At 39.8% G+C, this 22,500-nt stretch overlaps 2 protein-coding genes and 1 long non-coding RNA gene across 5 annotated transcripts in view; 1 reads left to right on the top strand and 2 right to left on the bottom strand.

Annotated features, from left to right (window-relative positions):
* LOC109874794 (1-phosphatidylinositol 4,5-bisphosphate phosphodiesterase delta-1) overlaps positions 1 to 18,332 on the top strand; it is a 48,939-nt gene extending 30,607 nt beyond the window's left edge. For both annotated transcript variants that reach the window (XM_031809870.1, XM_031809871.1), the window contains 11 exons: positions 1 to 106; positions 422 to 623; positions 1,037 to 1,181; positions 1,516 to 1,668; positions 3,840 to 3,992; positions 4,435 to 4,594; positions 8,366 to 8,482; positions 10,864 to 11,042; positions 13,118 to 13,250; positions 13,384 to 13,533; positions 17,288 to 18,332. The exon at positions 1 to 106 is cut by the window's left edge and continues 123 nt beyond it. In XM_031809870.1, the coding sequence (XP_031665730.1) occupies positions 1 to 106; positions 422 to 623; positions 1,037 to 1,181; positions 1,516 to 1,668; positions 3,840 to 3,992; positions 4,435 to 4,594; positions 8,366 to 8,482; positions 10,864 to 11,042; positions 13,118 to 13,250; positions 13,384 to 13,533; positions 17,288 to 17,376 (1,587 nt within the window). In that variant the 3' untranslated portion in view covers positions 17,377 to 18,332. The remainder of the gene's footprint in view (positions 107 to 421; positions 624 to 1,036; positions 1,182 to 1,515; positions 1,669 to 3,839; positions 3,993 to 4,434; positions 4,595 to 8,365; positions 8,483 to 10,863; positions 11,043 to 13,117; positions 13,251 to 13,383; positions 13,534 to 17,287) is intronic.
* LOC116358571 (uncharacterized) lies at positions 8,901 to 9,981 on the bottom strand. Its single transcript, XR_004206319.1, has 2 exons — positions 9,552 to 9,981; positions 8,901 to 9,440 (listed from the first exon to the last, which is right to left on the bottom strand). It is a non-coding gene; the product is annotated as an uncharacterized LOC116358571 (long non-coding RNA).
* A 3,905-nt stretch (positions 18,333 to 22,237) lies between the features above and the next one.
* LOC109874833 (CTD small phosphatase-like protein) overlaps positions 22,238 to 22,500 on the bottom strand; it is a 46,648-nt gene continuing 46,385 nt past the window's right edge. For both annotated transcript variants that reach the window (XM_031809876.1, XM_031809877.1), the window contains one exon: positions 22,238 to 22,500. This exon is cut by the window's right edge and continues 5,282 nt beyond it. The gene's annotated coding sequence lies outside the window, so the exon portion shown is untranslated.

The following is a 22,500-nucleotide window of genomic DNA, read 5'->3' on the forward strand; positions in this document are numbered from 1 at the left end:
ATGAGCGCTGAAAATCTACTGGAGTTCCTGATTAAAGAGCAGAGAGAGGAGGCAACGCTAGCCGATGCACACAGACTCATCAACAAGTACGAATTGGATGATAAAGGTGATTATGAATGAATATTTAGTTGTTATGCCTTCACAACAACATAGAAGAGCATTCATAAAGTTCATAAAGTTCCTAAGCCCTACATACAGTAGACGTTTCAAAAAAATCATTTAGAAGAAAAATCCTACTACATAACACAGCATTCCCTGGAGGGTGAGACTGGGCAGCTCTCAAATCATAAATGGGAGCTGTCCAACTAATTTCAAACAGTTCAGAGTTAACTTCCTATTCAGTAACGACACTTCTGCTCATTTGAATTGCCAGCAGTCTATCTTGTAGTTAGAGTCTGACATCTGTCTGGTCTATCTACAGCCAAAGAGAAGCAGCTGATGACCCAAGATGGTTTCCTGATGTATCTCCACATGCCCGAGGGTCTGGTGCTGAATCCTACCCACAAGGCCGTGCACCAGGACATGAGCCAGCCCATGAACCACTACTTCATCTCCTCGTCTCACAACACATACCTGATGGAAGACCAGCTCAAAGGGCCCAGCAGTACTGAGGCCTATGCCAGGTATAAATGACACACATCATCTAGAACAATGTTTTTCCAAACCTCTCCTTGAGTAACCTCAGCTAGTTCCACTTATTTGATCTATTCTGGTATTACAGTAGTACACTTGATTCAACTGGTCTGGACTAAGTTTTACTAGCTAGCTTTACTAGCTACACTGTGGACATTTAAAAACCTGTACTTGTCAGTGTCTGCCTGTGAATGAGTCAAGTCAGGACATGTTGTTAAACAGTTAAACAATAACTCTTCGTAGGGCTCTTATAAAACTGTTATAACCCTTCATAGGGCTCTTATAAAACAGTTATAACCATTCGTAGGGCTCTTATGAAACTGTTATAACCCTCTGTAGGGCTCTTATAAAACAGTTACAACCCTTCGTAGGGCTCTTATAAAACAGTTATAACCGTTCGTAGGGCTCTTATAAAGGGCTGTCGCTGTGTGGAGCTGGACTGCTGGGACGGGTCAGACGGAGAGCCAGTCATCTACCATGGATACACCCTCACTTCCAAGATCCTGTTTAAAGACACCATCAAAGCCATCAAGGAGTATGCCTTTAAGGTAGACTAAAGTTCCATGTCAACTTTGTACAATTGTATCTGTCCTGTCCTGTTTAATTCATATCATGGTTTGATGACAACAGATTTCTTTTTGCAATGGATTAATTACAGATGGTCATCCTTCTTATCAACAGAGGCCCAAAAGGCTCGGGCTGACCCTGTGTCAAATACTTATGCTGCACTTTATTGTGTTTGTCCAGTACAATGAAATCAAAGGAATATTCCCAAAAGTCTGAACTCCATGCTAAATCAAGTGCCTACAGAAATTATTTCACACATTTATTTGACTCAGGTCTGGAGTTGAACTGTATTTAACTGTCTCTGTCTGTCCCCAGACCTCGGACTACCCAGTGATCCTGTCCTTGGAGAATCACTGTAGTGTGGAGCAGCAGAGGGTCATGGCCCAGCACATGAGCTCTATCCTGGGCAGCGCTCTGCTCACCTCCCCCCTGGGGGACCAGATGCCCACAGACTTCCCCTCCCCAGAGGTGGCTGGCTATAGTCTCTAGTCTACTGTTTCATATAAGAGTCACTGTCTGCGTGTATATGAGGAAGTGTATGATATGCGGAATTCTTACAGTTCCCCTCTTTTGACAACACATTCTAGATTTACTTCTCTTTTAATGTGCCTAGTGGTTCCTAGGACCAGGAGCATTTCCTGTCCAGGAAAGTCCTTAGTCAAGAAGAACTTAAAAATATACACTGAGTATACAAAACATTATGAACACCTGCTCTTTCCCTGACATAGACTGACCAGGTGAATCCAGGTGAAAGATATGATCCCTTATTGATGTCACTTGTTAAAAACGTCTTATGCATGGGGGCAGTATTGAGTAGCTTGGATGAATAAGGTGCCTAGAGTAAACGGCCTGCTACTCAGTTCCAGTTGCTAATATATGCATATTATTAGTATATTTGGATAGAAAACACTCTGAAGATTCTGAAACTGTTTGAATGATGTCTGTGAGTATAACAGAACTCATATGGCAGGCGAAAACCTGAGAAAAATCCAACCAGGAAGTGGGAAATCTGAGGTTTGTAGTTTTTCAACTCATTGCCATTCCAATATACAGTGTCTGTGGGGTCATTTTGCACTTCCTAAGGCTTCCACTAGATTTCAACAGAATTTAGAACCTTGTTTGATGCTTCTACTGTGAAGGGTGGCCGAAGGAGAGGGGATTGAGCCAGGTGTCTGTCAGATTGCCACAAGCTCGTGATGCGCGGTCATGTGAAAGTTAGCTTTCGTTCCATTGCTTTTCTACAGACAAAGGAATTCTCCGGTTGGAACATTATTGAAGATGAATGATAAAAACATCCTAAAGATTGATTCTATACTTCGTTTGACATGTTTCTACGACCTGTAATATAACTTTTTGGACTTTTCGTCCGACCTCGGTGCGTTTGGATTTGTTTACCAAACGCACTAACAGAAGGAGGTATTTGGACATACATTTTATCAAACAAATCAAACATTTATTGTGGAACTGGGATTCCTGGGAGTGCATTCTGATGAAGATCATCAAAGGTAAGTGAATATTTATCATGTTATTTCTGACTTCTGTTGACTGCACAATATGGCGGATATCTTTTTGGCTGGTTTGGGCTCTGAGCGCCGTACTCAGATTATTGCATGGTTTGCTTTTTCCGTAAATCTTTTTCCGTAAATCAGTTGCATTAAGGAGAAGTGGATTTAAAATTCAATGTATAACACTTGTATCTTTGATCAATGTTTATTATAAGTATTTCTGGAAATTGATGTGGCTCTCTACAAAATCACCAGATGTTTTTGGAACTACTGAACATAACACGCCAATGTATACTGAGATTTTTTTTATATAAATATGAATTTACTGAACAAAACATATATGTATTGTGTAACATGAAGTCCTATGAGTGTCATCTGATGAAGATCATCAAAGGTTAGTGATTAATTTTATCTCTATTTCTGCTTTTTGTGACTCCTGTCTTTGGCTGGAAAAATGGCTGTGTTTTTCTGTGACTTGGCGGTGACCTAACATAATCGTTTGTGGTGCTTTTGCTGTAAAGCCTTTTTGAAATCGGACACTGTTATTGGATTAACAACAAGATTACCTTTAAAATGGTATAAGATACTTGTATGTTTGAGGAATTTTAATTATGAGATTTCTGTTGTTTGAATTTGGCGCCCTGCACTTTCACTGGCTGTTGTCATATCAATCCCGTTAGCGGGATCTCAGCCATAAGAAGCTAAATCACTTCAATCAGTTTAGATGAATGGGAGGAGACAGGTTAAATAATTATTTTAAACCATTTAAGTGCCTTTGAACAGGGTAGGGTAGTAGATGCCAGGCACACAGGTTTGTGTCAAGAACTGCAACGCGGTTGGGTTTTTCGCACTCAACAGTTTACCGTGTGTTTCAAGAATGGTCCACCACCCATAGGACATCCAGTTAACTTGACACAATTGTGGGAAGCATTGGAGTCAACATGGGCCAGCAGCCTTTGCAACGCTTTTGACACCAACGAATTGAGGCTGTTCTGAGGGCAAAACTCAATATTAGATAGGTGTTTCCTAGTGTTTGGTATACTCAGTGTATATAGTTTTATTCCATCACATTATCAGAGCCTTTGTGAACTAACACATGAAGATAATTTTTATATGTGTGTCACATTCGATCAGGAGCTGAAGGGGAGGTTCCTGGTCAAAGGGAAGAGGTTAACTAAACTGGAGGCCTGCTTTGGCCCTGAGGAGACAGCTGGGGATGATGGTAGCTTAACTGAGGAGGAGGAGGATGACAAAGAGGAGGAGGAAGAGGAGAAGAAGAAGGCCACGGTAGGGGAATAGGAGCCAAACCTACTATGGCACTCCAACAGTATCATTGTGACGGCCCTCTCCCTGTCTTCTACACCATATAACTGTATTGCAACATACTGTGTATGTTCTGTATGTTCTGTATGTTCTGTATGTTCTATATGTTCTATATGTTCTGTATGTTCTATATGTTCTATATGTTCTATATGTTCTGTATGTTCTATATGTTCTGTATGTTCTGTATGTTCTATATGTTCTGTATGTTCTGTATGTTCTATATGTTCTATATGTTCTATATGTTCTGTATGTTCTATATGTTCTGTATGTTCTATATGTTCTGTATGTTCTATATGTTCTGTATGTTCTATATGTTCTAGTAGAGCTGGAGTGTGTTACCATTCTGCCCAACCTACTGTACAGTAAAGCTGAAGTGAGCTGAAGTGTGAATGTGTTTGATCTGCAGGAAGGTAAAAAACTGAAGCTGGCTAAGGAGCTGTCAGACATGGTGATCTACTGTAAGAGCGTCCATTTCAACGGATTCCAGGACGCTAAAGATAACCTGGGCTTCTACGAGATGTCCTCCTTCAAGGAAAGGAAAGCTATGGCGTTGGCTGAGGAGTCTGGTGAGCATGTTAACTGTGAAGCTGAGGAGTCTGGTGAGAATGTTAACTGTGAAGCTGAGGAGTCTGGTGAGAATGTTAACTGTGAAGCTGAGGAGTCTGGTCATGCTAACTGTGAAGCTGAGGAGTCTGGTGAGAATGTTAACTGTGAAGCTGAGGAGTCTGGTGAGAATGTTAACTGTGAAGCTGAGGAGTCTGGTGAGCATGTTAACTGTGAAGCTGAGGAGTCTGGTCATGTTAACTGTGAAGCTGAGGAGTCTGGTGAGCATGTTAACTGTCGAGCTGAGGAGTCTGGTGAGAATGTTAACTGTGAAGCTGAGGAGTCTGGTGAGAATGTTAACTGTGAAGCTGAGGAGTCTGGTGAGAATGTTAATTGTGAAGCTGAGGAGTCTGGTCATGTTAACTGTGAAGCTGAGGAGTCTGGTCATGTTAACTGTGAAGCTGAGGAGTCTGGTCATGTTAACTGTGAAGCTGAGGAGTCTGGTCATGTTAACTGTGAAGCTGAGGGTGTCGTGGAGGGTACATTTTTTATTTTGCTCAAGCGTTTAGCTACAGTACCTATTACAACCTATCGCCACTTATCGCAGAAAATATTTAGCAAATATAGTATAATATATAATATATAATATAAATATAGTATAATATATAATATATAATATAAATATAGTATAATATATAATATATAATATAAATATAGTATAATATATAATATACAATATATAATATAGTATAATATATAATATAAATATAGTATAATATATAATATATAATATAAATATAGTATAATATATAATATATAATATAAATATAGTATAATATATAATATATAATATAAATATAGTATAATATATAATATATAATATAAATATAGTATAATATATATATATAATATAAATATGGTATAATATATAATATAAATATAGTATAATATATAATATAAATATAGTATAATATATAATATATAATATAAATATAGTATAATATATCATATATAATATAATATAGTATAATATATAATATATAATATAAATATAGTATAATATATAATATAAATATAGTATAATATATAATATAAATATAGTATATATATAATATAAATATAGTATAATATATAATATAAATATAGTATAATATATAATATATAATATAGTATAATATATAATATAAATATAGTATAATATATAATATAAATATAGTATAATATATAATATAAATATAGTATAATATATATATAATATAGTATAATATATAATATAATATAGTATAATATATAATATAAATATAGTATATATATATATAATATAGTATATATATAATATATAATATAATATAGTATAATATATAATATAAATATAGTATAATATATAATATATAATATAAATATAGTATAATATATAATATATAATATAAATATAGTATAATATATAATATAATATAGTATAATATATAATATATAATATAAATATAGTATAATATATAATATATAATATAAATATAGTATAATATATATATAATATAGTATAATATATAATATATAATATAAATATAGTATAATATATAATATATAATATAAATATAGTATAATATATAATATATAATATAAATATAGTATAATATATAATATAAATATAGTATAATATATAATATAAATATAGTATAATATATAATATAAATATAGTATATATATAATATATATATAAATATAGTATAATATATAATATATAATATAAAATATAATATAAATATAGTATAATATATATATATAAATATAGTATAATATATATATAAATATAGTATAATATAATATATAATATAATAATAGTATAATATATAATATATAATATAAATATAGTATAATATATAATATATAATATAAATATAGTATAATATATAATATAAATATAGTATAATATATAATATAAATATAGTATAATATATAATATAAATATAGTATAATATATAATATATAATATAAATATAGTATAATATATAATATAAATATAGTATAATATATAATATAAATATAGTATAATATATAATATAAATATAGTATAATATATAATATATAATATAGGGAGTGTTACTTTATTCATCATGAACGACGATCAGTTTACCCTTTTTTTTACCACTACGTCACTGCTGTGAAGGTTTTTACCTCTACGTCACTGCTGTGAAGGTTTTTACCACTACGTCACTGCTGTGAAAGTTTTTACCGTTACGTGAAGGTTTTTACCTCTACGTCACTGCTGTGAAGGTTTTTACCACTACGTCACTGCTGTGAAGGTTTTTACCACTACGTCACTGCTGTGAGGGTTTTTACCGTTACGTCACTGCTGTGAAGGTTTTTACCACTACGTCACTGCTGTGAAGGTTTTTACCTCTACGTCACCGCTGTGAAGGTTTTTACCACTACGTCACTGCTGTGAAGGTTTTTACCACTACGTCACTGCTGTGAAGGTTTTTACCTCTACGTGAAGGTTTTTACCTCTACGTCACTGCTGTGAAGGTTTTTACCACTACGTCACTGCTGTGAAGGTTTTTACCACTATGTCACTGCTGTGAGGGTTTTTACCGTTACGTCACTGCTGTGAAGGTTTTTACCACTACGTCACTGCTGTGAAGGTTTTTACTGTTACGTCACTGCTGTGAAGGTTTTTACCACTACGTCACTGCTGTGAAGGTTTTTACCTCTACGTGAAGGTTTTTACGTCTACGTCACTGCTGTGAAGGTTTTTACCACTACATCACTGCTGTGAAGGTTTTTACCTCTACGTCACTGCTGTGAAGGTTTTTACCACTACGTCACTGCTGTGAAGGTTTTTACCTCTACGTCACTGCTATGAAGCTTTTTACCACTACGTCACTGCTGTGAAGGTTTTTACCTCTACGTGAAGGTTTTTACCTCTACGTCACTGCTGTAAAGGTTTTTACCACTACGTCACTGCTGTGAAGGTTTTTACCGTTACGTCACTGCTGTGAAGGTTTTTACCATTACGTCACTGCTGTGAAAGTTTTTACCGTTACGTCACTGCTGTGAAGGTTTTTACCACTACGTCACTGCTGTGAAGGTTTTTACCTCTACGTGAAGGTTTTTACCTCTACGTCACTGCTGTGAAGGTTTTTTACCTCTACGTCACTGCTGTGTAGGTTTTTACCACTACGTCACTGCTGTGAGGGTTTTTACCGTTACGTCACTGCTGTGAAGGTTTTTACCACTACGTCACTGCTGTGAAGGTTTTTACCGTTACGTCACTGCTGTGAAGGTTTTTACCTCTACGTCACTGCTGTGAAGGTTTTACCACTACGTCACTGCTGTGAAGGTTTTTACCACTATGTCACTGCTGTGAAAGTTTTTACCACTATGTCACTGCTGTGAAGGTTTTTACCATTACGTCACTGCTGTGAAGGTTTTTACCTCTACGTCACTGCTGTGAAGGTTATATTAGACTAACACAAATGGAGAAAATTATTTCAACTTCATTGAACTTAATTGTACACAAAGATAGTACACAAAACGTCTTGTTAATAGTTTCTCATCACACTCCAGTAAGGATATGAGAATGACGCTGTTCTGTATAGTTTCTGTTGAGCTAAGTGACATCTCTCTCTTTTTGTTTTCTCTTTCTCTCTCTTTTTGTTCGCTCTCTCTCTTGTTTTGTTCTCTCTCTCTATATCTCTCTTTTGTTTGTTCTCTCTCTCTATATCTCTCTTTTGTTTGTTCTCTCTCTCTATATCTCTCTTTTGTTTGTTCTCTCTCTATCTCCCTCTCTCCAGCCAACAGCTACATCCGTCACAATGTGGACAAGCTGAGTCGTATCTATCCATCAGGCACCAGAACAGACTCCTCCAACTATAACCCTGTACCCTTGTGGAACGCAGGCTGTCAGATCGGTAAGACTGTCTAAAAGAAGAAGGGACAAGGGCTAGAGGGAATGTTTTCATATAGTAAAATGGGCTGTGGTACAATTCTCTCCTGAAGTTAGGCAGCAGGTAGCCTAGCGGTTAAGACTGTTGTGTCTTTAGTATCATTAAAAGGTGAAGACTTATTTTATCTAATCAATTCTCTGTAATTATTATTATGTGATTAAACGAATCATGTAAATATAATTAACTAGGAAGTCGGGGCACCACGGAAAATGTTCAGATTACAAAGGTATAATTTTCTGAATATAACTCTTCAGATATTTTAATATCTGATCAACTAGTCAATTAATTATTATTATTACCTTTGTCAGTCTCATCTGAACGTCGTAAATGGTTGGTTATCTGCACAAACCCAGCCTTTACTATAAATCATCCATACACCAACTGGCTCAATTATTTATTTACTAACTAATTAAACAACATTATACCGTCCCTAGTGGACTAAACAAAAACCATTTGGTTATAACACGTGTGGCACACCAGGGGGTTTGGTCAAGACGTTTACACAGATCAGACACAGAGTGTGATTAGTTCGGTTTCAAGGGTGTCTATTAAATATTAAATCAAAAGAAAAGGATAGGTCTCCCCCATGAGACCCTCTCCGGGATACCGTCGTCTGGGCTCCGGGTCTTGCTATATCCTGTCGGGCACACAAACTCAACCGTCTTAGCTCGGGCACCGTCTGCAACTACACGGAAGTCACCTTACTTCACCCAGTTCTTCCCTGTGTGCTGCCCTTCTGGCAGCTTTATGGGACTTGAACAGCTGGTGAGAAATCAGCCCTTGATTACTCACCAATCCCCAATTAGTCCTGGCCAGAGAGCCCGCCGTGACCTGGCACGACCAGCAGATGGAGCCATCGCCTCGTGATGTATCCTCCGTCTGTCATCAGGCCTCGACGAGTCTCCCCCTGGTGGCTGACCTGCTGTACGACACACACGATAGATTCAGAGAAGAGAAGGGGTTTTGGAAGGAAGACTAAGGGACATGAGTCTCTATGCGAAGCTATTCTCTCATAAATACATTTGCCACTTACGATCGCTCATTCGGAAAAGCAATGCATTGTATTTATGTGAAGCTGGTGATGTGAGGCTCTGGTTTGCCCAGTCGATGTCGCCCTGTCCTTTGTGGAATCTTCCAGGTCGTCGTGTGAGAAGTTCATGTGTTCTGAGAGGTTCATTTCTCTCTGGAGATCCGTCCACGTCGGTCAGTGTTGTCGTCGTACTAGATTTGCTACCTTTTCAGCTGCAGTCTGTTATGCTGTCATCTAGGACTCACTTCTTCTTGAGTGATCAATAGTTCAGAATTCATACCATTTCACGTGTAGAGCAAGCGCCCACGTTTCCTGGCCTGTATGGTTGACATTAGAAGGAGTCCTTTTAAACGTGAGGATTTATTCAGAACCTGAGTGACTTTTCGTTATGCGGAGTGGATATCCACAGCTCACCCCGGGGCTAGCTTAGTCCAATGTGAATTGGGTCACGGGGGCACTTATAGAAATGTAGAAAAGGGGGTGGGTCATCATTTCCAACCAATGCCTATTCACCTGGGCGTGACTACTGACTTAGTTAAACTTTACAGGGAAGATGATTTTCTCATTTTGAGTTGAGTTTATTTTATATTTTATTTGTACAGGGACAGTGCACATGAATCAACATTTCAGTAAAAGTGATGGTTTTAGCCAGCCGGCTAATTTTCAACCGCAGTTCCTGGGCAGGTTAATAAAATAAAAAAAGTTAAGATCACATTACATCATTTCGCAAATAGTTTCATCTTTACTCATTCATTTTAAACAAGAATAAGATGAAAGCCTCGTAACTGAGGGACCTGTATAAAGAGAGTTAGGGTAATGTGGCTGTATTGTCACAAACATGGTCACAAACATGAAACAGAATGGACCGGGTCGTAGCTGGCTTCTCCACCTACCATTTATACATTCTCCAAAATAGGAATATTGTTCAATTCTCAAATTCTGGGATGGAGTAGAATTCGTCAGGAGAATCCCCTTGTCTTACTGTGAAAGGTTCTCTCTCTATACCGCATGGTCATGGAGAGAGAGGAGTCTCTGTGGTATTTACGAAGTGGTTGTAAGGTTGTAAGTGGGGGCTAGCATCAAGACAAGAGCGTTGGGCCGACTCCGTGAAAAATCTGTCAAATGTGCCCTTGAGCAAGGCACTCTGGATAACATCATCTGTCAAATGACTGATTTTTAAATGTACACTCCCCCTCATGGATTTTAAAGGACTGGTGTGAGGAAATCATGCTTGCACCAACCATTAGGAGTGAGCATTCTAGAAGGGTAAGTATTCTCCCCACAACTGTTACTTAATCTCCTCTCCTCCTGTCAGTGTCCCTGAACTTCCAGACCTCCTGTAATGACATGGATGTGAACCAGGGTCGGTTCCTGACCAACGGGAAGACGGGATACATCCTAAAGCCGGCCTACATGAGGGACCTGGGGTCAGAGTTTGACCCCATCACTCTGACCGCGGGACCGTGGCTGCAGCACAAGACGCTCCACCTCATGGTCAGACTCATTCTCTGGCTTGTTGGTTATATGTACATATCTCAATGACCTCGTACCCCTGCACATCGACTCAGTACTGGTACACCGTGCATTTAGCCAAATTATTGACCTCGTACCCCTGCACATCGACTCAGTACTGGTACACTGTATATTTAGCCAAATTATTGACCTCGTACCCCTGCACATCGACTCAGTACTGGTACACTGTGCATTTAGCCAAATTATTGACCTCGTACCCCTATCGACTCAGTACTGGTACACCGTACATTTAGCCAAATTATTGACCTCATACCCCTGCACATCAATTCAGTACTGGTACACTGTGCATTTAGCCAAATTATTGGTCAGACTCATTCTCTGGCTTGTTGGTACATATCTCATTGACCTCGTACCCCTGCACATCGACTCAGTACTGGTACACCGTACATTTAGCCAAATTATTGACCTCGTACCCCTATCGACTCAGTACTGGTACACCGTACATTTAGCCAAATTATTGACCTCGTACCCCTATCGACTCAGTAATGGTACACCGTACATTTAGCCAAATTATTGACCTCGTACCCCTATCGACTCAGTACTGGTACACCGTACATTCAGCCAAATTATTGACCTCGTACCGCCAAACGACTCAGTACTGGTACACCGTACATTTAGCCAAATTATTGACCTCGTACCCCTATCGACTCAGTACTGGTACACCGTACATTTAGCCAAATTATTGACCTCGTACCCCTATCGACTCAGTACTGGTACACCGTACATTTAGCCAAATTATTGACCTCGTACCCCTATCGACTCAGTACTGGTACACCGTGCATTTAGCCAAATTATTGACCTCGTACCCCTATCGACTCAGTACTGGTACACCGTACATTTAGCCAAATTATTGACCTCGTACCCCTATCGACTCAGTACTGGTACACCGTGCATTTAGCCAAATGATTGACCTCGTACCCCTATCGACTCAGTACTGGTACACCGTGCATTTAGCCAAATTATTGACCTCGTACCCCTATCGACTCAGTAATGGTACACCGTACATTTAGCCAAATTATTGACCTCGTACCCCTATCGACTCAGTACTGGTACACCGTACATTTAGCCAAATTATTGACCTCGTACCCCTATCGACTCAGTACTGGTACACCGTGCATTTAGCCAAATTATTGACCTCGTACCACTATCGACTCAGTACTGGTACACCGTACATTTAGCCAAATTATTGTTACTCGTCGTCTATTATTACATGTTTTACTTTTCTATTATTTCTCTATTTTCTTCCTCTCTGTATTGCTGGGAAGGACCCATACGTCAGCATTTCACTGTTAGTCTACACGTTGTTTACCAAGGACCCATACGTCAGCATTTCACTGTTAGTCTACACGTTGTTTTACCAAGGACCCATACGTCAGCATTTCACTGTTAGTCTACACGTTGTTTACCAAGGACCCATACGTCAGCATTTCACTGTTAGTCTACACGTTGTTTACCAAGGACCCATACGTCAGCATTTCACTGTTAGTCTACACGTTGTTTACCAAGGACCCATACGTCAGCATTTCACTGTTAGTCTACACGTTGTTTACCAAGGACCCATACGTCAGCATTTCACTGTTAGTCTACACGTTGTTTACCAAGGACCCATACGTCAGCATTTCACTGTTAGTCTACACGTTGTTTACCAAGGACCCATACGTCAGCATTTCACTGTTAGTCTACACGTTGTTTTACCAAGGACCCATACGTCAGCATTTCACTGTTAGTCTACACGTTGTTTACCAAGGACCCATATGTCAGCATTTCACTGTTAGTCTACACGTTGTTTACCAAGGACCCATACGTCAGCATTTCACTGTTAGTCTACACGTTGTTTACCAAGGACCCATACGTCAGCATTTCACTGTTAGTCTACACGTTGTTTTACCAAGCAATGTGACGAATAAAATTGTATTTTTTGTCATATATACAGTAGCTTGTGTGTTATCAACGTTCACTCTCTTATGACCACGTTTCCACATTGATGATGGCAAAAACGCTGACCATGTAGCCGTTTTCCCCTTTGTCATTCCCAGATCATCTCAGCCCAGCAGCTTCCAAAAGTGAACCAGAAAAAGACATCCATTGTGGACGCGCTGGTCAAAGTGGAGATACACGGGGTGCCTGCTGACACCGCAGATAAAGAGACGCCGTACATTGGGAACAATGGTATGAGAATTCACACACTCAAAGTGCTTAGCAAGTGACACTGTTCTGACCCGAATTCAACAATGCTCATTTAACTAGCAGATGTTTCTACCAATGTGTAAGGGGTGCTTTCCTGTTTTTTTGGACTGCTCAGGTTTCAACCCGATGTGGAATGAGAACTTTAAGTTTGATGTGTACGTGCCAGAGCTGGCCCTGGTCCGCTTTGTGGTCGAGGACCACGACTCTGTTACTGATAATGACTTCGTCGGACAGTTCACCGTACCATTCACCAGTTTACAGATGGGTAAGTTAGTAGTCATACCATTCACCAGTTTACAGATGGGTACGTTAGTAGCCATACCATTCACCAGTTTACAGATGGGTACGTTAGTAGTCATACCATTCACCAGTTTACAGATGGGTAAGTTAGTAGTCATACCATTCACCAGTTTACAGATGGGTAAGTTAGTAGTCATACCATTCACCAGTTTACAGATGGGTAAGTTAGTAGTCATACCATTCACCAGTTTACAGATGGGTAGGGTTAGTAGTCATACCATTCACCAGTTTACAGATGGGTACATTAGTAGTCATACCATTCACCAGTTTACAGATTAGATAGTAGTCATACCATTCACCAGTTTACAGATGGGTAGGTTAGTAGTCATACCCTGCCATTCACTAGTTTACAGATGAGTTAGTACTCAGACCCTGCCATCCACTAGTTTACAGATTAGTTAGTAGCCATACCCTGCCATCCACTAGTTTACAGATGAGTTAGTACTCAGACCCTGCCATCCACATGTTTACAGATTAGTTAGTAGCCATACCCTGCCATCCACTAGTTTACAGATTAGTAGTTTGTAGCTATACCCTGCCATCCACTAGTTTACAGATTAGTAGTTAGTAGCCATACCCTGCCATCCACTAGTTTACAGATTAGTTAGTAGCTATACCCTCCCATCCACTAGTTTACAGATTAGTTAGTAGCCAGACCCTGCCATCCACTAGTTTACAGATGAGTTAGTACTCAGACCCTGCCATTCACTAGTTTACAGATTAGTTAGTAGTCATACCCTGCCATCCACTAGTTTACAGATTAGTTAGTAGCCATACCCTGCCATCCACTAGTTTACAGATTAGTTAGTAGCTATACTCTGCCATTCACATGTTTACAGATTAGTTAGTAGCTATACCCTGCCATTCACATGTTTACAGATTAGTAGTTAGTAGCGATACCCTGCCATTCACATGTTTACAGATTAGTTAGTAGCTATACCCTGCCATTCACATGTTTACAGATTAGTAGTTAGTAGCCATACCCTGCCATTCACATGTTTACAGATTAGTTAGTAGTCATACCCTGCCATTCACATGTTTACAGATTAGTTAGTAGCTATACCCTGCCATTCACATGTTTACAGATTAGTAGTTAGTAGCCATACCCTGCCATTCACATGTTTACAGATTAGTTAGTAGTCATACCCTGCCATTCACATGTTTACAGATTAGTTAGTAGTCATACCCTGCTATTCACATGTTTACAAATTAGTAGTTAGTAGCTATACCCTGCCCTTCACATGTTTACAGATTAGTTAGTAGCTATACTCTGCCATTCACATGTTTACAGATTAGTTAGTAGCTATACCCTGCCATTCACATGTTTACAGATTAGTAGTTAGTAGCGATACCCTGCCATTCACATGTTTACAGATTAGTTAGTAGCTATACCCTGCCATTCACATGTTTACAGATTAGTAGTTAGTAGCCATACCCTGCCATTCACATGTTTACAGATTAGTTAGTAGTCATACCCTGCCATTCACATGTTTACAGATTAGTTAGTAGCTATACCCTGCCATTCACATGTTTACAGATTAGTAGTTAGTAGCCATACCCTGCCATTCACATGTTTACAGATTAGTTAGTAGTCATACCCTGCCATTCACATGTTTACAGATTAGTTAGTAGTCATACCCTGCTATTCACATGTTTACAAATTAGTAGTTAGTAGCTATACCCTGCCCTTCACATGTTTACAGATTAGTTGTTAGTAGCTATACCCTGCCATTCACATGTTTACAGATTAGTTAGTAGCTATACCCTTTGCCAGATGAGATGGGTGAGTTGGTAATAGATCCTTACAGTACCTTCAGTGTTTTAATACACTGGCAAGAGTCATCGTTCCAAAGTTCCAAAGTCCAAACTCAACCATTGGTTCTTTATTTTGATAGAAACGATTCTTAATCTACTAACACTGAAAGCCCATACTATGCTTTTCCTGTCAGTGTGACTAGATGATAGGGAAGTATTGTCTCCTCTCTGACACAGAGAACAGAGTCTCTGTCATAATGACAAGACTGTAAAGCTTTGTTTCGCTCTTTAACTACAGTACCAGTCAAAAGCTTGGACACACCATTTTCTACATTGTAGAATAATAGTGAATACATCACAACTATGAAATAACACATATGGAATCATGTAGTAACCCAAAAAGTGTTAAACAAATCAAAATATATTCTTCAAAGTAGCCACCCATTTCAAGCACACTCTTGGAATTATCTCAACCAGCTTCATGAGGAATGCTTTTCCAACAGTCTTGAAGGAGTTCCCACATATGCTGAGCACTTGTTGGCTGCTTTTCCTTCATTCTGCGGTCCAACTCATCCCAAACCATCTTAATTGGGTTTAGGTTGGGTGATTGTGGAGGCCGGTCAACTGACGCAGGCGGCACACAATTGGCCCAGCATTGTCCGGGTTAGGGTTTGGCCGGGGTAGGCCGTCATTGTAAATATAAATGTGTTCTTAACTGACTTGCCTAATTAAATAAAGGTTAAATAAAAAATGCAGCATTCCATCACTCTCCTTCTTGGTCAAATAGCCCTTACACAGCCTGGAGGTGTGTTTTGGGTTATTGTCCTGTTGAAAAACAAATGATAGTCCCACTAAGTGCAAACCAGATGGGATGGCGTATCACTGCAGAATGCTGTGGTAGCCATGCTGGTTAAGTATGCCTTGAATTCTAAATAAATCACAGACAGTGTCAACAGCAAAGTTCCCCCACACCATCACACCTCCTCCATGCTTCACGGTGGGATCTACACTTGCAAAGATCTGTTCACCTACTCTGTGTCAAACAAAGACATGGCGGTTGGGACCAAAAATCTCAAATTTGGACTCATCAGACAAAAGGACAGATTTCCACCAGTGTAATGTCCAAGCAAGTCTCTTCTTCTCATTGGTGTCCTTTAGTAGTGGTTTCTTTGCAGCAATTCGACCATGAAGACCTGATTCACACAGTCTCCTCTGAACAGTTGATGTTGAGATGTGTCTGTTACTTGAACTCTGTGAAGCATTTATTTTGGCTGCAACCTGAAGTGCAGTTAACTCTAATGAACTTATCCTCTGCAGCAGAGGTAACTCTGGGTCTTCCTTTCCTGTGGCGGTCCTCATGAGAGCCAGTTTCATCATAGCGCTTGATGGTTTTTGCGACTGCACTTGAAGAAACTTTCAAAGTTCTTGAAATTTTCTGGATTAACTGGCCTTCATGTCTTAAACTAATGATGGACTGTAATTTATCTTTGCTTATTTAAGCTGTTCTTGTCATAATATGGACTTGATCTTTTACCAAATAGGGCTATCTTCTGTATACCACCTCTTCCTTGTCACAACACAACTGATTGGCTCAAACGCATTACATTAAGAAGGAAAGAAATTCCACAAATGAACTTTTAACAACGCACAACTGTTCATTGAAATGCATTCCAGGTGACTACCTCATGAAGCTGAGAGAATGCCAAGAGTGTGCAAATCTGTCATCAAGGCAAAGGGTGGATACTTTGAAGAATCTCAAATATAAAATCTATGAATATTTGTTTAACACTTTTTTGGTTACTACATGATTCCATATGTGTTATTTCATAGTTTTGACGTCTTCACTATTATTCTACAATGTAGAAAATAGTAAAAAATAAAGGGAAAACCCCTTGAATGAGTAGGTGTCCAAACTTTTGACTGGCACTGACTGTTCATTGACTGCGACCCTTCTCTCCGTTTAGGATACAGACAAGTGCCGCTACTCAACAAGGAAGGAGACCCCCTTCCCTCAGCAGGACTGTTCGTACACATCATGATCATGGATGCCTAAAACAATCCCTGTCCAAATGTGCCATAATCACCACTGTGACTATCGTCCAGTCCCAAACAGACCTTCAGCACTATACCACTACACCCTAGGGCACTAGAGTGGATCTGAAATGATTGAATATGTGTAAGTGTCCTAGGGAGGAGGGGCTAGGGGGTGGTTTGGGATTGGGCCCTAGGGAGGCGGGGCTAGGGGTTGGTTTGGGATTGGGCCCTAGGGAGGCGGGGCTAGGGGTGGTTTGGGATTGGGCCCTAGGGAGGCGGGGCTAGGGGTTGGTTTGGGACTGGGCCCGAGGGAGGCAGGGCTAGGGGTCGGTCTGGGCCCAGAGGACATCCTCCTCTGGATTTTTGAAAAATAATTATAATTAGCTTATCAAATAGGCAAGAAGATTATCTGTAACAGTAGAACTCCATTTGAGTTTTTTGTACTAGTATTTTGGGGAATTGTGACAAATGAACAAGTTTATCAAACTATCACATCACAGGGATTATACAAACCATTGTTTTTATTTACTCTGTATTATTATAGTGTAAAACACTTTTCATTTTGGGTCGTTGTATTTTAAATTTTTTTAATTTTTTATGTCCACCATTTATTTTCTGTGTTGTATAATGAGTTTATTTAAATCAAGGTATTCAAATGATCCTTTTAAGATAATTCATTGAATGAACAGTATTTGAAACCAACAAACAGACAAGATATATTTTTTTTTACAAAGAAGCACTTAGATGTTTCAGCTTTTATTGTTCTGAATCAATATCCACATTGTTTACAGTCCATTCGGAATGTATTCAGACCCCTTGACTTTTGCCACATTTTGTAACGTTACAGACTTATTCTAAAAGGAATGAAGGACATTTTTTCCCTCATCAATCTACACACAATACCCCATAATGACAAAGCAAAAACAGGTTTAGAAATGTTTGCTAATTAGATTTTAAAAAAATAATTTAAAAAAATACCTTATTTACATAAGTATTCAGACCCTTTGCTATGAGACTCGACATTGAGCTCAGGTGCATCCTGTTTCCATTGATCATCCTTGAGATGTTTCTACAACTTGATTGGAGTCCACCTGTGGAAAATTCAATTTGATTGGACATGATTTGAAAAGGCACAGACCTGTCTATATAAAAAGGTCCCAGAGTTGACAGTGCATGTCAGAGCAAAAACCAAGCCATGAGGTCGATGGAATTGTCCGTAGAGCTCTGAGACAGGATTGTGTCTGGGGAAGGGTAACAAAAAAAAAGTCTGCAACATTGAATTTCCCCAAGAACACAGTGGCCTACATCATTCTTTTTTAAATGTAAACTTTATTTAACTAGGCAAGTCAGTTACGAACAAATTCTTATTTACAATGACAGCCTAGGAACAGTGGGATAACTGCCTTGTTCGGGGGGGGGGGGGGTCAGAAAGACAGATTTTTACCTTGTCAGCTCAGAGATTTGATCTAGCAACCTTTTGGTTACTGGCCCAACGCTCTAACCACTAGGCTACCTGCCGCCCCATATTTACAATGACGGCCTACCCTGGCCAAACCCGGACGACTCTGGGCCAATTGTGCGCCGCCCTATGGGACTCCCAATCATAGCCGGATGTGATACAGCCTGGATTCAAACCATGGACTGTAGTGATGCCTCTTGCACTTAGATGCAGTGCCTTAGACCGCCGCGCCACTCGGAAGCCCAATTCTTAAATTGAAGAAGATTGGAACCACCAATACTCTTCCTGGAGCTGGCCCCCCAGCCAAACTGAGCAATAGGGGAGAAGGGCCTTGGTCAGGGAGGTTACCAAGAACCCAATGGTCACCATGACAGAGCTCCAGAGTTCCTCTGTGGAGATGGGAGAGGCTTCCAGACTATCTCTGCAGCACTACACCAATCAGGATTTTGTGGTAGAGTGGCCAGATGGAAGCCACTCCTCAGTAAAAAGCACATGACAGCCCACTTGGAGTTTGCCAAAAGGCACCAAAAAGACTCTCAGACCATGAGAAACAATATTATCTGGTCTGATGAAACCAAGATTGAACTCTTTGTCACGTCTGGAGGAAACCTGGCACTATCCCTACGGTGAAGCCTGGTGGTGGCAGCATGATGCTGTAGGGATGTTTTTCAGCGGCAGGGACTGGGAGACTAGTCAGGATCGAGGGAAAGATGAACAGAGCAAAGTACAGAGAGATCCTTGATGAAATCCTGCTCCAGAGCGCTCAGGACCTCAGACTGGGGCGACGGTTCACCTTCCAACAGGACAATGACTCTGAGCACACAGCCAAGATAATGCAGGAGTGGCTTCGGGACAAGTCTCAATGTCCTTGAGTGGCCCAGCCAGAGCCCAGACTTAAACCCGATCGAACATCTCTGGAGAGACCTGACAGAGCTTGAGGATCTGCAGAGAAGAATAAGAGAAACTACACAAATACATGTGTGCCAAGCTTATAGCTTCATACACAAGAAGACTCGAGGCTGTAATCACTGCCAAAGGTACTTCAAGAAATTACTGAGTCAAGGGTCTGAATACTTATGTAAACGTGATCAGTTTTTTAAATTTGTAATAAACTTGCAAAAACGTCTAAAGACCTGTTTTTGCTTTGTCATTATGGGGTATTGTGCTGTCATTATGGGGTATTGTGATGTCATTATGGGGTATTGTGATGTCATTATGGGGTATTGTGATGTCATTATGGGGTATTGTGATGTCATTATGGGGTATTGTGATGTCATTATGGGGTATTGTGCGTAGACTGATGAGAACAAAAAAAAAATGGTATCCCTTTTAGAGTAAGGCTGTAACTTAACAAAATGTGGAAAAAGGTCAAGGGGTCTGAATAGTTTCTAAATGCACTGTATGTGATATCAACCAAGTATAATATGTACATGTTTAATTTGTTCTGGGAAAATGCAATCTCTGATAAATTAAGAAAACAAATGAATTGTTTGTGTTATCAGTTGGTGTCAGTAATTCACAGTTAATCAAATGTTTTTTTTATTCAACCGTTACTACCAAATATCTGTACTAATTATAAGCATCGAGTGTGGGGAAATGCACTCATGAAATGAAATATTATATTACTTACTGTGTTCCATATGGGTCACGTAAGTATTAGACAATGTAGAGTTGGGTACCACTGACTCTAGTCGACAAAAACACATCATGCTGGCACTGTGTAACCGCGTAGCTCCTCAACTCCCCACTCTGCCCTTAAGATTCTTCCTAATATTGAGTTGCCTCCCCCTCAATTAGTCTTAGGTGTCCAAAGCGTTCCACGGGGATGGTGGCACGTGTTGTTTCCAATGCTTCCCAGTTGTGTCAATGTGGCTCGATGTCCATTGGGTGGTGGACCATTCTTGATACACACAGGAAACTCAGCAGCGTTGCAGTTCTTGACAAACTGGTGTGCCTGGCACCTACTACCATACCCTGTTCAAAAAGGTACTTCAATATTTCATCTTGCCCAATCACAAATAGGCCTACACAACCCATATCTCAAGGCTTAAAAATCCTTCTTACACCCGTCTCCTCCTCTTCATCTTCGCCAGTGGAGGCTGCTGAGGGGAGGACGGCTCATAGTAATGGCTGGAACGAAGCAGATGGAATGGCAAACACATGGAAACATCATCTTTCAAGTACTTGATACCATTCCAGCCATTACCACGAGCTTGTCCTCCCCAGTTAAGGTGCCACCAACCTCCTGTGGTCTACACTGATTGAAGTGGATTTAACAAGTGACATCAATAAGGGGGTCATAGCTTTCACCTGGATAGTCTGTCATGCAAAGAACAGGCGTTGATAATCTTTTGTACTTCTACTTAAATCGTCTGTCATTTAGTGAAAACCGATTCAACTTGCCAAGGGCTTATCAATCAATTGAGAAAAAAAAGTGAAGAAAAAAAAAACACAACTTCTTATTTTCTTAAAAAGGTGCTTTATTGTGACAAGGAAGAAAATATGCTCCAAAATCATAATTACTGTAATAAATCAAATAAAAACATTGTACAGCAATGTCCCTCTCTGACCTGCTGGGGTTTGAGAGATGGAGTCACCACAGGGCCTGTAATTCAGTCTCACAGGAGGAGTGCTGATCTAGAATCAGTTTAACCTTTTAAAATCAATAATCAACAAGAATGGGGACCTGATCCTAGATCAGCACTAGTACTCGACACTAAATACAGGCCCAGATCTCTCGGTCACTTCAGTCTTCTCTGACGATCCTTTTGCTTCAATCAAACAATGTCTCGTCTAGCCTTAACTTAGCTTTAAACTGCTTAGCAATATATTAATCACAACTGACAAATCAATATCACAAGTCATGCCTGAAGGTATAGGTTGGTAGCGGGTATGGGCTGGCAGGGGTCGGTAGGGGCCGGTATGGGTTGTTAGGGGCCGGTATGTGTCGTTAGGGGCCGGTATGTGTCGTTAGGGGCCGGTATGGGTCGGTAGGGAACGGTATGGGTCGCTAGGGAACGGTATGGGTCGCTAGGGAACGGTATGGGTTGGTAAGGAACGGTATGGGTTGGTAGGGCATGAAATAAATATGCGGTATGAAGGTATGGGTCGGTAGGGAACGGAACGGTATGGGTCGGTAGGGAACGGTATGGGTCGGTAGGGAACGGTATGGGTTGGTAAGGAACGGTATGGGTCGGTAGGGGTTGGTAGGGCATGAAATAAATATGCGGTATGAGGGTATGGGTTGGTAGGGGCCGGTATGTGTCGTTAGGGGCCGGTATGGGTTGGTAGGGAACGGTATGGGTCGGTATGGGTTGGTAGGGAACGGTATGGGTTGGTATGGGTCGGTAGGGAACGGTATGGGTCGGTAGGGAACGGTATGGGTTGGTAGGGCATGAAATAAATATGCGGTATGAAGGTATGGGTTGCAATTAACATTTTATTACAATTGAAAGACGGCAAAGAAATGTTGATAGTGTGGAGAGTACAGGGTGAAAACAAAAACATGGACACTCAAAAGTACACCAATTAGAAGAGAAAGTAACACAAATAATCTGACAAAGAATACCAACTGAACTTCCCTGTGAGTTGAAATCGGAGACTGGTAGAAGACTGTGTTAAACAAGGAGGTGTGTGATCGTGTGTGACTGAATGCAGTGTCTGACACATCATACATACACCTAG

The sequence above is a fragment of the Oncorhynchus kisutch genome, linkage group LG30 (assembly GCF_002021735.2).
Source record: "Oncorhynchus kisutch isolate 150728-3 linkage group LG30, Okis_V2, whole genome shotgun sequence".
Classification (NCBI taxonomy): Eukaryota; Metazoa; Chordata; class Actinopteri; order Salmoniformes; family Salmonidae; genus Oncorhynchus; species Oncorhynchus kisutch.